The sequence below is a fragment of the Varanus komodoensis genome, unplaced genomic scaffold (assembly GCF_004798865.1).
Source record: "Varanus komodoensis strain SLA01 unplaced genomic scaffold, ASM479886v1 scaffold10, whole genome shotgun sequence".
NCBI classification, from domain to species: Eukaryota; Metazoa; Chordata; class Lepidosauria; order Squamata; family Varanidae; genus Varanus; species Varanus komodoensis.
Genome location: NW_025335269.1, coordinates 6,014,319 through 6,030,611, shown reverse-complemented (window position 1 = coordinate 6,030,611; position 16,293 = coordinate 6,014,319). Strand labels below are relative to the sequence as shown.

Here is a 16,293-nt window from a genome sequence, read left to right as displayed (position 1 = left end):
CCTTTGGTTGCAAAATGAGTCAGTCAGTAAACTGCTTATCACTGTTTGCAAATCAGATATGAAGAAGTTGGTTGCCTGAAGGTAAAATAATAGCAGACGCTTAGAATAGGTTCTTGCAAAATGCTTTTCACCAGGTTATCCATGCAAATCATTGTATGCTTATGTATTTGTTTTCTAGTTTACACAGCCAAAGGAAGTTTGACAAAACAGTTTCTGACTGAGTTGAATTACAATGGGCATGACCCAGTGTTTGACAGTTGTGAAAAACACAGATTCCATGTTGGGAGGCCTTGGGGAAGGAATTGAGGAAGAAACTGCCAGTATCATATTGCCTTCACCCTAAGGATGGGGAACTGTATTGCTCTGGGGAACATGGATCGCATCTCCTGCAGCCCTCCACAGGCTGAATGATGTCAGGGAGGGAACTAAGCCCCTGTCATCATTTGATTCCTGGCTGATAGCTGCGCTGTTCACCCAGCATGTCTCCATTGCTTGCTGGTTCCCCTCATTGGATGGGCCCAAGATGCAGCTAAACTGAGTGAGCAGCTGGAGGAGTGTTCCCTGATGCACACACTGGGGCATCTTGGTTGTGGATCACAGCCAGAGATGACAGGAGAAAAACCATCCTTTGGATCTCACTGATCATCCTCCCTCCCTGCTTCATGGATTGGACTGTGTTTGGGTGAGAGTAAGCTTGGGACCTAATAATACAGAGTTGTGGTCTGGAATTTCAGCCATCCTGGTTTCAGCACCTCTATTTTTATCTTTTAGGTATGGTACAGCCAGAACGGATTCCATTCATTCCCTTCTTATTTAAACCAGCTAAACAACCTTCTTCTGTGAAAGAATCTACCTCCAGATATCGATTGGAAACAGTATGGTATGGCAGCAATATTTTACAGATGAAATATGTTGGTCTTTAAAAAGATGCAGAATACTAAATGAAAGGATTGGACACCAATCCTATGCATGTTTAGACAGAAAGACGTCTTACATCTCCCAGCGTACTCCAGTCTACCATGCATAATGGTTCATTACAGCATTGTTTTATTGGCTCAGCCTGCTGAAAAGAGATCTAATACATCTTACAAACAAGTAACTGCAATTGTAAAGTCCCAAAATGCATATTATTTTTAAAACAGAGTATATCTTATCTGAGATACACAAGATTAAAAGTCATTCTTGTGCTTTTTTGTGTACAGTGTATACAATCCCAAATAAGCCAAGTATTTCTAGATTGCAGCAGGAAGTCAGGATCCAAGCAACTATGCACATCTGCTTGTGTTTGTTGAACAGCAGCCCTGTTCATTGTGATTTGACATGGAAATTAAGTGTTGAAAGAAAGAGCGAGAGAAATTTCTACTGTGTGAACACAAGCCCAAATACTTGTTTGTTTCCAAGCAGTTCTTGAATTCTACTTTTGAAATTGTTTTAGTAATTAGTCCAGGTAATATAAGAGTTTATTTCTTCATCAGCTATTACTGCCTATTGACCAAATGTTCAAAATGTAACCATTTCACTTGGGTTAGCCAAAACGGGAAAATGATGTGTTTGCTTGGACCTGTTTCATGCAAATCCATTCCACTGCTTCCTAAATAAATAAACCTTTGGAAAGGGACATGTCCTGAAAACAATGTGTTATGTAGTAAAATGAGGCTAGCAGTATAGTCCATTGAGGCTGCCTGTAACCTTCCAAACCCAGAGGATTATGGATATCCTATAGAAGATGGGAGAAGCAGGGCAATGAAGGTTGCCTCCTCATACCTCCTGCCATGCAAAACATTTAGACAGCCACTTTCAGCTGTCCAAGTGTCTTGGCATGGAGCACAAGGCTGAGGCTCCACCAAGAAACTGCAAATGCTAGTGGTATCTTTCTCCCATGCTCCTCACCCCCTGAAATGCCCCTCAAAGCTTGTCTATGTCTAGCAGGGCACAAGCCCTGAGGCTTGCAATGTTTACATGCTTCCTGAACACAGTGGAACTTGCTTCCAGGTACAAATATGGAATGTTTTTAATGCACTTGGATTTATTTCTGCGTAGCCATGCATAGCATTGGGTGCAAAGGATGTGATTTGAAGGAGAGCTACTGGGGAGCAGTTTTCCTAGAATTACAGAGGAAAGATTTTTGTAACTGGAAGGGAGAGTGTTGTTGTTAGTTGCGAAGTCGTGTCTGACCCATCGTGACCCCATGGACAACATTCCTCCAGGCCTTCTTGTCCTCCACCATCCCCCGGAGTCCACTTAAGCTCACACCGACGGCTTCAGTGACTCCATCGAGTCACCTCATTCTCTGTCATCCCCTTCTTCTTTTGCCCTCAATTGTTCCCAGCATCAGGCTCTTCTCCAGGGAGTCCTTCCTTCTCATTAGGTGGCCAAAGTATTTGAGTTTCATCTTCATTATCTGGCCTTCTAAACAGCAGTCAGGGTTGATCTCCTCTAAGACTGACTGCTTTGATCTCCTTGCAGTCCAAGGAACTTGCAGGAGTCTCCTCCAGCACCAAAATTCAAAGGCCTCAATTCTTTAGCGCTCAGCCTTCCTTATGGTCCAACTTTCACAGCCATGCATTGCAACTGGGAAAACCATGGCCTTGACTATACACACTTTTTTTGGCAGGGTGATGTCTCTGCTTTTTAGTATGCTGTCTAGATTTGCCATAGCTTTCCTCCCCAGGAGCAAGCGTCTTTTAATTTCTTGGCTGCAATCTCCACCTGTGGTGATCTTGGAGCCCAGGAAAATAAAATCTGTCACTACCTCCATTTCTTCCCCATCTATTTGCCAAGAAGTGAGAGGACTGGATGCCATTAGTTTTCTTAATGTTGAGTTTTAAGCCAACTTTTGCGCTCTCCTCCTTCACCTGCATCAAGAGGCTCTTTAGTTCCCCTTCACTTTCTGCCATTAGAGTGAATGGAGAGTACAGTTGATTAATAAACAGAATGTTATATGCGGGCAGAATATGGATGGATTGATCTGGCCACATAGCACAAAATTGTAGATTGTAAACCTAGAAACAAGAAAGGAAAAGGATTAAACTGGTAGAGTTCTAAAACAATATAAACGATGGATTTGCTCATGAGCGCATTCAAGAACTGGACAATTGACAAAGGCACTAAAGTCTTTAGAAATGTTGCTAGCACATTGATTTTAATACAATGCGTATCATTATAGTATCATTTCCATGCAGTAAGTATTAGCTAGCCACAGTAAAAGAAAAAAAGGTATAACTGAGAGAGGGAGAGTTAAATATCACCTCAGAGCCTGCTCCAGTCTGACCATCCTCTTCTGCCACTGAGACAATTGCATTCTGCCCTGTGGGATGTTCCCAAAAGAAGCAGGGGTACAGGCAGGCAAATAACATTTCAGGGCCTGCTTCAGTTGGTTTCCCCGTATAAATGCACCTCTATGGGAAGGATCATGATAAGTTTAAGAGTGCTCATTGTGGTTTGATTGGTAATTGCTTATTACCTGTAAGCACCCTGGAAAGATTTGTATGCTAAAAGACAGTATAAGGATGATGGTGATGGTGATGGTGATTCATAGAATAAATGGACAAATAATCCAACCGTGGTTTATTGATGCTATAGATTTGTGTAAACTGGTATGACTAGTCCCTGCATATTAGTTTTGACATTTTCCTGTCAAGATGAGTATCATGATACAGCCGAGATGTTGAGTGTAGCACCAATCTAGATGTGGGCAAAATAGTAACTCGGGGAAAACTTACCCACTAGTGTAGAGTCGAGATTAAGCTTGCTTGGCTTCCTCTCCACCATTACTGTGCCAGGCATTTATTACTTGTGCAGATGGCCACTAGCCAGCTAGCTAAGAGAGATGGCAACAGGATCACTCCCATTTCTGGGTGACCTGCGGGTACTGACCACCCTGATTCATTGAGCTCAGTCCCAGGAGGATTTGATCCACCAATGGTGTTTCTTCTGCTGTCTGAAGGACCCCACTGGATGCAACCCAGTTTAACAGACTTTCACAAAAGGTATGTTTGAGAGCTGCTGTAGAATTATTATCTTTTGCTTCTTGTTCCCTTCTTGTTCCAAATGATGCTAACATGAGAATGAAGATCGCTTGTCTGAATCAGCCTTTGCTTTAAGAATCACTCATGGAGGGCAGTTGCCCAACATACCTTCTTTTCACCATGCAGCACAGGCATGGTTGAAAGTATCTGGGCAGAATGACAAGGAACATTTGTGCTTATGGTCACTGCTTGTTGCTAAGCATTCAGGATAAGCAGTGGTTTCTGAAAGTGTAGCAGGATCTTCAGGATTATGAAAAGAGTGAGGCAAGGCCTGCAATAGCTAGCTGGGTGAGTTCCTTGAATAAGCAGCCAATGAGCTAACGTGGAGTGCATTAACCAGCCTGGCAGGGTAGACTGCCATGCCAGTGGGGCTCCTTATTCAGAGCAGCTTTTACTCTGAGCTTTACAGGAACCCTGCATGGTGGCAAACCCACTTTGAGGATTGAGTTCAGCACCATGAACAGTTCCTATGGGGCTCAGAAAAAGGCTGTGATGGATGAGGAGCCCCACTTCATAGCAACCTTTCCTGCCTTTTCCATGAATTTGGAAATTAGTTCCTGTTGTCCTATGGGCACAATGGAACTAGAAGAGGCACAGTGAAAGTATAGGATACTGTCCCATAGTTCTGAAAAGACTAGTATGAAAAGCATGTAGGATGCCAAGGTTGTAATCTAAATAGCCAAACTCCAATGAAGTCAAGAGTAGATTTTGTAGAAATGAAGAGTACCTGTTGTGGACCCAAGGAAAGTATGAGCTGTCAGTAGATATCCCTTAAAAGGGTCTTGAAACTAAGTTTCAATGGCATATTTCACTAATGCTCCCTGGTGTGAATATGATGTTTTCTTTTTTAATGGCATTACATTTTCCTGTCAAGATGAGTGCAGTTTTCTAGGGAGTCAAGGGCATAAATGGCCACATCAAAAAAGCAGAGAGAGGAAGAAGGCAAATTATGTCCTCACATAAAAAGAACAGTTGATGGTTTTCTACAAGGGAATTCTTTGGAAATACTGAAGAATAAAAAAATTCTGTGCCTCTAGTGAGAGTCAGGGAGGACAAATTGTCTGAGAGCAGGCACAGTAAACTTGTGAAAAGATTGATCTATTATGTAATAAAAGCCAAGCATAAAATGTGAAAAGTTTGCAAATTGCTCATACTCTAGTCCATTAGACAGTCCCCCGACAGTTTGCCATTTCCCCCTCCTTCACATATGTATACCTGCACAGATATTGGCATTAGAGGCACTTGTTAGGGCTTGATTTTATGTATCTGACTATGTGGGAAGTAGTTTCCACCTGTAAAGGGCTGTCAGAAATCACTGGGTCAGGTCGTCCTCATGCTCTGTCTAGAAACACCCAAGCAGCCAGATTAAGGTGGAATGAAGGCCTGCCTGAAAGGGCTGTTAGCCAATAAAAGTAGGCTAGCCCAGCATGGAGCAGGTGGAAATGAAACCTCAGTGGCAGAAGTTGGTACTCATCAAGAGCAGAATATTAAGTTCCAGGATGTAGCAGGAGGTGAAAAGGGTGGAAAAGGAGCTTGAAGGAAGAGAGGGGCATGCTGCATACCCTGGCAGAAGAAGGAGAAAGATCCCCTTCACAGTCAATTGTCTTGGCTTGCTTTGGTGAGGAGTCTGGAATGACCCAGCAGAAAGAGACAGAAATACTGCAGGTATATCCAGGCCTTGGCTTAACATGTCTGGAGGCATTGAAGAAGCCTCAAGTGCCAAGAGCCTGTGGAAGCTTCTCCTATAGAAGCAGACAAGCCTTGCCACAAGCAGAAGAGCCACCAGAGGGGCAGGTACTTCAGACAAAGGATGCTGGATACCTTGTTGATGTAAAGCCAGGAAGAGTCTTGTGAGTTTGGAAGCTATGGAAGATGCTGGGTTCGATGTACCTCTCCCTGAGGAAGAGTACATGTCACCGCAATGACAACTAAAAATGTCTATGTTGGTTTGTAACTTTCTATTTGTAAATTAGGGATACAGTGGCGCAGTGGGTTAAGTCTCTGAGCTGCTGGGCTGGTTTGATCAAAAGGTCAACAGTTCGAATCCGCAGATGGGGTGAGCTCCTGTACTCTGTCCCAGCTCCTGCCAGCCTTGCAGTTCGAAAGCATATAAATGCAAGTAGATAAAAAGGTACCACTTCAGTGGGAAGGTAACAGCATTCTGTGCACCTCGGTGTTTAGCCATGCTGGCCACATGACCATGGAGACTGTCTGCAGACAAACACTGGCTTCCTCGGCTAGGAATCGGAGATGAGCACTGCCCCCTAGAGTCAGGCATGACTTTAATGTCATGGGGAAACCTTTACCTTTTTATTTGTAAATTGTCCTAATGATGTGGACTCAATGGAAACTATTCAGTATTGATGAAGAATTTGTGTGTCATTGTTAAATATTCAGTTGTTGGCTTTCTTTTGTCCCACATCTAAAATGGGCAAAAGGCATGCACCTGAAGCAGCATACATAGACTTAATGAAATTAAGGATGGGCAGAACTTTAAGACGTTTCTCTGCTTTTGGCTTAACAGTCCTCCCTGTTTGCCCCATCCCTCCAAATTCCTCTGATTCTGTAACATTTCCTCAAGCCATTTATGTATTTTAATCCAATACTTTTTCACGTTATCGCAAGTCCACCACATATGATAAAAAGTACCCAATTTATGTTTACATTTCCAACATCCATTTGACATATTTGGAAACATCTTAGCTAATCTATTTGGTGACAGATACCATCTATAAAACATTTTATACAAGTTTTCTTTATACGAAGTTGCTAATGTTACCTTAATATTTCTCTCCCACAGCTTTTGACACTTTTCTAATTCAATATTATATCCAAAATTTTGTGCCCACGTTATCATGGTTTCCTTAACCTGTTCATCTTCCATTCTCCTATCAAGTAAAAAATCATATAATCTTTTAATCATTTTCTCATCTGATTTAAACATACTTGATCAAACACTGTTAAATCCATATAGAAACCCCACACTTTATAATCTTTAGCTTAACTTGATTGTATCTGCACCATGTGCCACCAAGAGATATTAGAGCCCTGTTCTTGTGCTTCTTGATTCAATTTCAATCCTCCATCCTTATCCAAAATGTCATCATATCTTATAATCCCTTCAAAATTCAATGCATTTGGATACACAAAAGCTTCCATGGGTGAAAGCCATCTTGGTAATTTATTATACAATTTTAACTTTAACTTTTCCCACACCGACATTAATAATTTTCTAATATAGTGACTTAAAAAAGAACCATGTGACTTAGCCTTTTCATACCACATATAAGCGTGCCAGCCCATTTGCAAATCATGCCCTTCAAGATACAAAATTCTCTTATTTCTTAAAGTTATCCATTCTTTTAGCCATGTTAAAACAGAAGCTTGATAATACAAAATCCAGTCAGGGAGACCAAAACTCCATTCTCTTTAGCCTCCTGAAGTATTTTTAATTTAATCCTTAGTTTCTTCTTTCTCCATATAAATCTTGAAATTTTAAAATTTAAATCATCAAAAAATTTTCTATCAATTTTTATGGGAATCATTTGGAATAAAAACAAAAGCTTTGGTAATATATTCATTTTAACTAGTGGTATTCTTCCCAGCAAAGATAATTGCAAATTAGCTAATTATTTCCAGATCACTCTTAATATCCTTCAATCGTTTATCATAATTGTCTTCTTTCAGAGTAGTACACTTAGCTGTAAGATAAATTCCCAGATACTTAACCTTTTTAACAATCTGTAAATCTACTTGTTCCTGCAGGGTTTTTCTCTAGTCTTGTGTAAAGTTTTTTACTAACAGTTTCGTCTTTTCTCTGTTTATTTTCATCCCAGTAACCTCGCCATTTTCTTCAATCCTTTGTAGGAGTTTGGGCATTGTTGCAAAGGGTTCCTCCGTTATGAAAACTAGGTCATCTGCAAATGCTTGCAATTTGTAGCTTTCATCTAGTACCTTTAATGCCCGCATCATCCCTGATATTTCTATTCAACACTTCTAAAATCAGTATAAACAACAAAGGTGATAACGGGCATCCTTGTCTTGTACCCTTTTGTATCTCTATAGTCTTTGTAAATTCTCCATTAATTATAATCCTAGTCGACTGCTTTTGATAAATGCTTGATATCACATTAATAAACTTTTCACCAAACTCCATTTGAGCCATCTGTTGCTTCATAAATTGCCAGTTGACATTATCAAAGGCCTTCTGTGCATCCATGGATAATAGAGCCATTGGTTTTTCCGTATGCATCTCATAATACTCTAGGATATCCAAGATAGTTCTCAAATTATTCCTCATTTGTCTTTTAGGCAAAAAACCATTTTGATCTGAGTGAATAAAGTCTATTAGATACTTCTTTAATCTTTCTGCCATTATGGAGGCAAAAAATTTGTAATCCACATTTAATAATGATATAGGTCTATGATTTTGAATCTGCGTCAAATACGTATCTTCTTTCGGTATTAATGTGATATTTGCCTCTGTCCAAGTATTTGGTATTTTAGAATTTAACAGTGCTGCATTACATATATCTTTAAGAAGTGTAGCAAAGATTCCTTCAAAGGATTTATAAAACTCTGCTGGCAGCCCATTTGGGCCAGGAGTTCTTTCGCCGCTTAATTGCCTCTATTACTTCCAGGGTTGTTACTTCTTGATTCAATACTTTTTGATATTTCTCCAGTAGTTTTGGTAAATCTCCCTTTCGGATGTATTCTTTTAGTTTCTCAGTTGAAATCTCATTATTCTGATATAGCTTTGCAAAAAAAATCTTCTGCTATTTTCTTAATATGTATACTTTGAACTTGTAGTCATCCATCTCCATCCTTCTATTTAGAAATCAGTCTCTTCTCTCTGTCTCTCTTTCTTTACTTTATAGGCTAACCATCTCGCTGGTTTATTAACATTTTCAAAGAAATTCTGTTTGGCCAATTTCATTTGCTTAGTAAGTTCATTTGTGTCCAAGAGATTCTATTTATGCTTTAGAATATTCATTTGGACCTTAAGGTTTTTGTTTTTTTTTTGGATGGCTCTTCCTGTAGTTCTTGTTTCTATTTTGTAAATTCCTCTACTATTTTTGCTTGTTCTTGCTTTTTCTTTTTGTTTATTTTTGCTGAATGTGTTATTATCAATCCCCCGACATAGGCTTTGGCTGTATCCCAGACATTTTGTAAAGAGATTTCTTCAGTTTTATTTATTTGAAAGAATATTTGCATTTTCTTATTTATCTCTTCCATGACTTTTTTATCCTTTAATAAGGCTTTATTTAAGCTCCATCTGGGTGACATTACTGTTCCTTTCAGTGATAGCCTCTATTTCAGCTTCTACCTAGTCTGGTACTAAGTCTGGGGTTATCCAAACCATATCAATTCTAGACCACGATCTATGTCTTTTTGAGTAGAAAGAATACTTAGCAGAGGTTGGATTTTTATGCCTCCAAGTATCTATCAATCTGAGTTCTTCAATCATATTAGAACAAGACTTTGGGAGTATCCTCCTGCCCTTTCCCCCCTTAATCTCACTCTTATGGTCCATTTTCTTATCCACAATTGCATTGAAATCTCCCATTACACACACAGTCTGGTAGCCCACTTGTAAAAGTAAAACATGTAATTTTTGGTAAAACATTTCCTGATGGTTGTTTGGGGCATATATCGCCACTAAAAGCACCTTTTTAAGTTTCATTGTGATTTCAACCATCAGAATCCTACCATCCTCATCAGCTAGTATATATTTAGGGTCTAGTTTTTCCTTAATGTATAATGCTAGACCTCTCTTCTTTTGAGAAGCAGAAGATATAAATAACTTTCCAAGCTTTGAACATTCCAGAAGTTTAGCATGTTGTTTCTTAATATGTGTTTCTTGTAGGCAAATTATATCTAATTTTCTTTTTTGAAGTTGAGAGAGAATCCTTCTCCTCTTAGGTCCATTTAGTCCGTTTACATTTAAAGAGAACAATTCAATTTTTCCTTCCCTTTTAAAGAACATGTTTAAAGAGTATATATTTACCTACTTATTCTTCACCTTTACACTTATACCTTTTTTCTTTTCCATTGGTTCCAGTGTCTGTACTTCTTGTTGTGAGTCAATATTCACTATTTCTCCTCCCTCAGAGTGATATGTTGTTAGTTCCATTGGTTCGGCACCTTTCCCTCCTTCTTTTGAGGCACCTGATTCTTCCTCTTCAAGCATACTTCTGAATTTTTCATAAAACTCTTGTGCCTTAAAGATCGAGTCCAGTTTGTATCTTGTAGAGTTCCAGGTGAAAAATATTCCTTCTGGTGTTAGCCACCTAAGCATAATCTCTTTTTTAGTCAGCTTTGTAGTAAGGAATAAGTATTTCTTTCATCCTTCTTTAATCCTCCATGGTATTTGTTTCAGAACAGTCACCTCATGGCGATCATCTGCCTTTAAAGGTTTATCATGTATGGCCCTCAAGACATCGTCTCTTTGAGCAAATTTGACATGCACTTCCCTCGGAAGTTTGTTTTTCCTGGCATAAGCTGAAATAACTCTGTAAACAAGGTCAATCTCTGCTCTCATCTCTTCATTTTCTAGCTCTAACAACTCTGTCAGCATGTTAGCCATTAAATCCTGTAGGTCCTCATTCTTTCCTTCAGGCATATTCTGAATTCTCAGATAGTTAGATGCCTTCTCCATCTCTAATATGGCAAGCGAATCCCATAGTGATTTATTTGTTTGCTTTATTAATTGTGTTTCTTTATCTACCATTTCAAGTTTTTCATGCACTTGTTGCATTTTTTGTGTATTCTGTTGAGTTTTAAGTCAAACGTCTGCCAATTGGGTTGATACCTCCTTAATAGAGTTATCCAGTATGTCAAAACGTTCTCTTTGTTCATTTGTGAAGATTTTCTGTTCAATTGACATGCTTTCCTGTCATGTTGCCATCACCTCTTGGGATGCTTGTATAGCTGTTAAGGATGTTTGTATGGCCAAAAGAGTCATTTGGAGCTCTTTTTGATATTTTTCAGCATCTGCCGCTTTAGACTGGTGAGTTGGACTCTGAGCAGCTGATGTAGGTGCCGAAGAGGAGGAAGAATGTATTTTTTTCATGATGATAATGGTTTTTTGCCAAAAATTACAAGGGAGAAGAGAAAATAAAAGAGAAAAGAAGGGGGGGGGGGAGGAAAAAAGAAGGAAACTTGCTATAAATCCAATAGCCACAGGATGGCAGCAAAGGGCTATTTTGTCTTTAAATGACATCACAAAAGTTGTTTTAAAGAAGGACTGGGACGACAATAAAACAAGATAAAAATGGCCGTTCAGCAAATAAGAGATTTGTTCTTCTATCACTTATTCCACAATAGTTATTTATTCTGATTCTTCGCCCTTGGGGAGGTTAGAAAAAAGAGGTCTTTCTCTCCAGCCTCATACTTACCAAAAAGCCTCAGTTCCTCTTCCCCATATCAATCGCCGCTTAAAACTCCGTGGAGGGAGGGGGAATTCCTCCCTCCGTCAAAGGGGCTTTTCTTTCTTCTTTATGCCAGTTAGTAACTGCTTCAGTTCTTTCACGGATAATATTGAAAAAAAAAAGAAAAGAAAGAAATGCTCACCCAGCAGTTCCGATGAACTTCTAGCTATTATTCTATGCTATATCCAATCGTCTATGGCTTTCAGGGAGCTGATCTCTCCCCTGTGTTGTTTGAATTTCTCCCAGTAAATGAGGAGCCACCGCCCCACACTAACCAGAAGAATGCTCGGACGTCTAATCCCTGCCCCGACAGGGCTTGGATGAGCCTCTCCCGACTCACTGTCGAACAATTACCAGCGTGATAACGGGAGCCCCCATTCTTCATAGCCGTCTCACCATGACGCCAACTGTAAGTCCCCCAAATTTTCATTTCTGAAGGAATAGTCAGCTCCCTTACTCTTTGCAGTTTGTATGTGTGGTCTAAATGTCTGTGAGCTTGTGCTGGAAGTTGGGCTATATCTGAATATTTTTGATGAGTATTTTTGAATAGTTCCATCAGCACAGAGACTGAGTGTATTTACCTGGAAGTTCTGAGCTTAAAATTTGCAGAATATGGCTTTTGCTAAGGTTCTGAACATTAGATAAGGCTCTCCTGCCACCCCCGCCACCCCTACCAAATGGTGAAATTCTACATTGAAGTAATTGGGAAAAGATATGTTTGCTTGTGGTGCTGTCACATCTTGCTCAAAGCAGTGCCACTCTAGTAGTCTCCTAACCTTTGGGGACTTGAAGAGAGCAAAGGCAGTTGCTAATAAAAGGGGAGTGGAGAACCCACCATGTTGGTTTTAACATTTAAAAACCAAGTCATGTTGGTGGAATGTTTAAATCCCAAAATGGCTTAGGAGATGACTAGGGACCAACTTCCCAATTGTTAATACTGCAGGGGACACTCGCTTGAGAATGCCATCACCTGCAGTGGCCCACTTGTCAGGGTGCATGAAAGGACTTTCTCCTGTATTGCCCACCACACTCTTCTCAACATTGAGAAGACACATCTTTTTATCATAGTCTTTAAATAAACAAAGTGGATTGCATTCAATGATTAAGACACCATCATTTTAGCCAAGCTTTCTCTTATATTCTTTATCAACTCTCCCACCCCATCTCTCTCATATTGACTCAAGCTCCACAAAGCCCAGGAATTTGAAGCTAAGGCTGTTGCCTTAACTGATGTGCCATGCCACCAGTGATGCAGTAGCACCATGTTGAAAATTGTGCTTAGCTTGCAAGTTTCATGCACCTGCCCTCCTCCTTGGTCTTTGAGACCAAAAGCAAGTTGGGAGGATGGAGCATAAGACTAGCAAACATGCCCCAAGTTGTCCCAGTCCTGTCACAGTTTTCTGAATTTATAGTACTTCTGACCGGTACTCTTATTCTGTAACAGGATTCCTCTGAAAACCTTGCAATAAGAGTGAATCTTCAGAGCTTTGGATTGAAGCTCTTTCACTAGCTTCAGAGTGACACTGAATGTGCCCAATATAACTGCACACAGTTGCTGCCACAATCTTTTATGGGCTGAAAAAACTTAATAACTTTGCCAGGCTCATGTTCTGAAGAGTGGGCCAATGAGAGACACAGTATCTCAACAAGCCGAAAAATGTACATCTGCAATGCTTGCTACAATGTGAAAGACACAGATGATATTCCAAGCTAGAGCTTGGAGTAATAAGTACACTTTTTAACTTGATGTACTTGTGGCAATTTGTATTGGATTGGTTTGGAATTTTTCACAGTTGTAGTGCTCAGGTTGTGGTAACAACAACAAAAATAATTTCATTTCTATACTGCCCTGTAGCCGAGGCTCTTGGGTTGGCTTATTACCCAGAAAGACCATGGATGCCAAATTTCAACTATGGGTGTCATTTTTTAAAGTAATATACTCTGGGGCTTCTAATTGTGGCAACCTTTTTGGGGGGACTCACTTTTTTCTACACTCCCATGCCCCCTTGAATAGAGCATCCTGGCTTCTCAGAATGAATTGTATGGAATCCATCAAATTTTGCTTATAGCATGTAACCCACAAGTGAATACAGCCCATCAGCTATGTCTGGCCCAGCAGGGACTTGATGAACCTGCTTTGTTGCCAGACAAGGATTGCACAACAGTAGACCTTATGTACCAGGCACATCATTAAAAACAAACGATAGCTAGTGAGCTGTTCTGTGGTATGTGGACTGCAGTGGACAGGTCTATACATCAAATTAAAACAAACCTGTGCCAATGTCTTGCACCATTCCACAATTTTGATTTAGCTGATATTTCAGACTTGCTTAAACATACAAGAAGCTACTCAAAATAGCAACTTAGTCTGCCAAAAGCTGTGTGTTCTTATGCACTATTGAAAAGAATGTGAACTGAATAAGTCTAGGTTTGAAGGGTGTTCTACTTTAGGTGTTCTAACAAAGAATGTCAGAAGAAGGTCAGTCTATGCTTTATAGATTATAGCAAAGCCTTTGACTGTATGGACCACAAGGAGCTGTGGATGGTCCTGAAAGCAATGGGTGTGCCTCAGCTCTTGATTGTCCTGATGAGTAACCTATATAATGGCCAAGAAGCTAATTTTAGGATGGAGTATGCCAAAACAGAATGGTTTCTCATAGACAAAAGTGTCATGCAAAGATGTATTTTATCTCCCTATCTGGAAAGCTGGATTAAATTCAGAGGAAGGAGTGAAAATTGGTGGATGGCACATCACTAATTTAAGATATGCAGATGATATTATATTGCTGGCAGAGAGTAGCAGCAAATTGAAATGACTCTTGATGAAAGTGAAAGAAGAAAATGTGGGACTGCAATTGAATATTAAGGGGGAAATCATGATTAAATAAGAATTACAGAACTGTAATGAAGAAACTTTAATTGTGGAAGATTTTACATACCTTGGCTCAGTCATCAATTCAGAAAGAGACTATAGTCAAGAAATTCGAAGAAGGCTGAGACTTGGGCAACAATAAAGGAACTAGAGAAGATCATCAAGTGTAAGGATGTTTCATGGGAGAACAAGGCAAAGACCATCCATGCTATTGTATTCCTGATTACTAGGTATGCATGTGACAGCTGGCCACTGAAGAAGGCTGACAGAAAGAAAAATGGATGCATTTGAAACATGGTGCCGGAGGAGACCCTGAACCAACAGAAAGACAAACAAGTAGGACCTCGATCAAATCAAACCAAGCATTTTTTCCTTAGAAGCAAAAATTGACAAAATGAGGTTGTTGTACTTTGGGCAAATCATGAGAAAGCAAAACTCCCTGGAGTAGACAAATATTCTAGGGAAAGTCGAAGACACAAGAAGAAAAGGAAATAAGATATGGATAGACTCCATTAAAGGAAGCCACAGCCTTATATTTAGAACAGCTAAGCAAGAATGTCATGGATAGGTCTTTTGGAGGGCCTTCATTCATAGGATCACCAAAGTCAGAGACAACTTGTCAGCACAGAACAAGAAGCTTCAGGGCAAGCTGCTTAGGCATTTCAGAAACATTGAAAGGGACTCAATGACTAGTAAACTGGGCATCTAAATGCATTATTAACAGGAATGGTTAAAGCAAGGTCCAATATTAAATTAAAAATTAAGGGTGCTCCAAGACATTATTGGAGACTATCTTGGAATGCAAACCCTTGCTACAAGACATAATATGAAGCACCCTATCATCGCTTATAGGCAGCAACCCAAACTGAAACAATTGTTGACCTTGGACAAACCCTTGTCATTGGGCTCAGGAGAGCAAAGTACCAGAGATTGCAATAAACCTAAATACCAACAGTGATAATAAAAGTGGACCAATGGGGTGATCCACCACATTCAGAGTAAATATGCCCATGCATCATAGAAACAAAGAAACAGAAACATAGAAACAGAGCGAGTCAGAAGGGGCCTCCCAGGCCATCAAGTCTGACCCCCGGCTCCAGCCAGCTCCGCTCATGACATTCCCACCATGTGCATGTCCACCCTATCTTTGAACACCCACACTGATGGGGCCTCAACGACCTCTCGTGGAAGCCCATTCCTTACCCTCAAAGTCCTAACTGTCAGGAAGTGCTTCCTGGTATCTAAATGGAACCTTGGTTCCCTGAACTTTGCTCCGTTGGAGCACGTCCTGCCTTCCTCTGCAGGCGAGAACAGCTCTCTACCCATCTCCGTGTGACATCCCCTCACATACCTGTATGTCGTCAACATATTCCCTCGGAGTCTCCTCCTCTTCTCCAGGCTGGAGACCCAGTTCCCTAAGTCTTGCCTCATACCCCATCCCCTGCAAACTGGCCACCAACCTTGTGGCCCTACACTGCACTGACTCTAACTTGGCTATATCCGTCCTGTAATGAGGTGCCCAAAACTGAGCACAATACTCCAGCTGAGGGTGCATCAGAGTCATATAGAGTGGTAGTAATACCTCTCTCGATCTAGAAGCCACACTTCTGGCTATGCAACCAAGGGTGGCATTTGCCCTCTTAACCACCACATCACACTGCTGACTCATGTTTAACCTGCAGTCAACCAGCACCCCAAGGTCCCTTTCACAAGTGCTGCTCTCCAGCCACTTGTCCCCTAACCTGTACTTATGACACCCATTTCTATGCCTCAAGTGCAAGACCTTGCATTTATCCACATTGAACGCCATCCTGTTGTTTCCTGCCCACTTCCATAGCCTGTTCAGATCCTGAACTGCTCCTCAGTTGTGGCCACTGCTCCAGCTTTAGCATCATCTGCGAATTTGATCAGCAGACTGTTCACCCCTTCTTCCATGTCGTTAATGAAAAGATTAAACAGGATC

The 16,293-nt window shown here is 40.5% G+C and overlaps 1 protein-coding gene across 1 annotated transcript in view; it reads left to right on the top strand.

Moving 5' to 3' along the window:
- ABCA13 (ATP binding cassette subfamily A member 13) overlaps positions 1 to 16,293 on the top strand; it is a 197,985-nt gene that overhangs the window by 101,532 nt on the left and 80,160 nt on the right. The window contains 1 exon segment of the mRNA XM_044419119.1: positions 772 to 880. Coding sequence (XP_044275054.1) covers positions 772 to 880 — 109 coding nt within the window.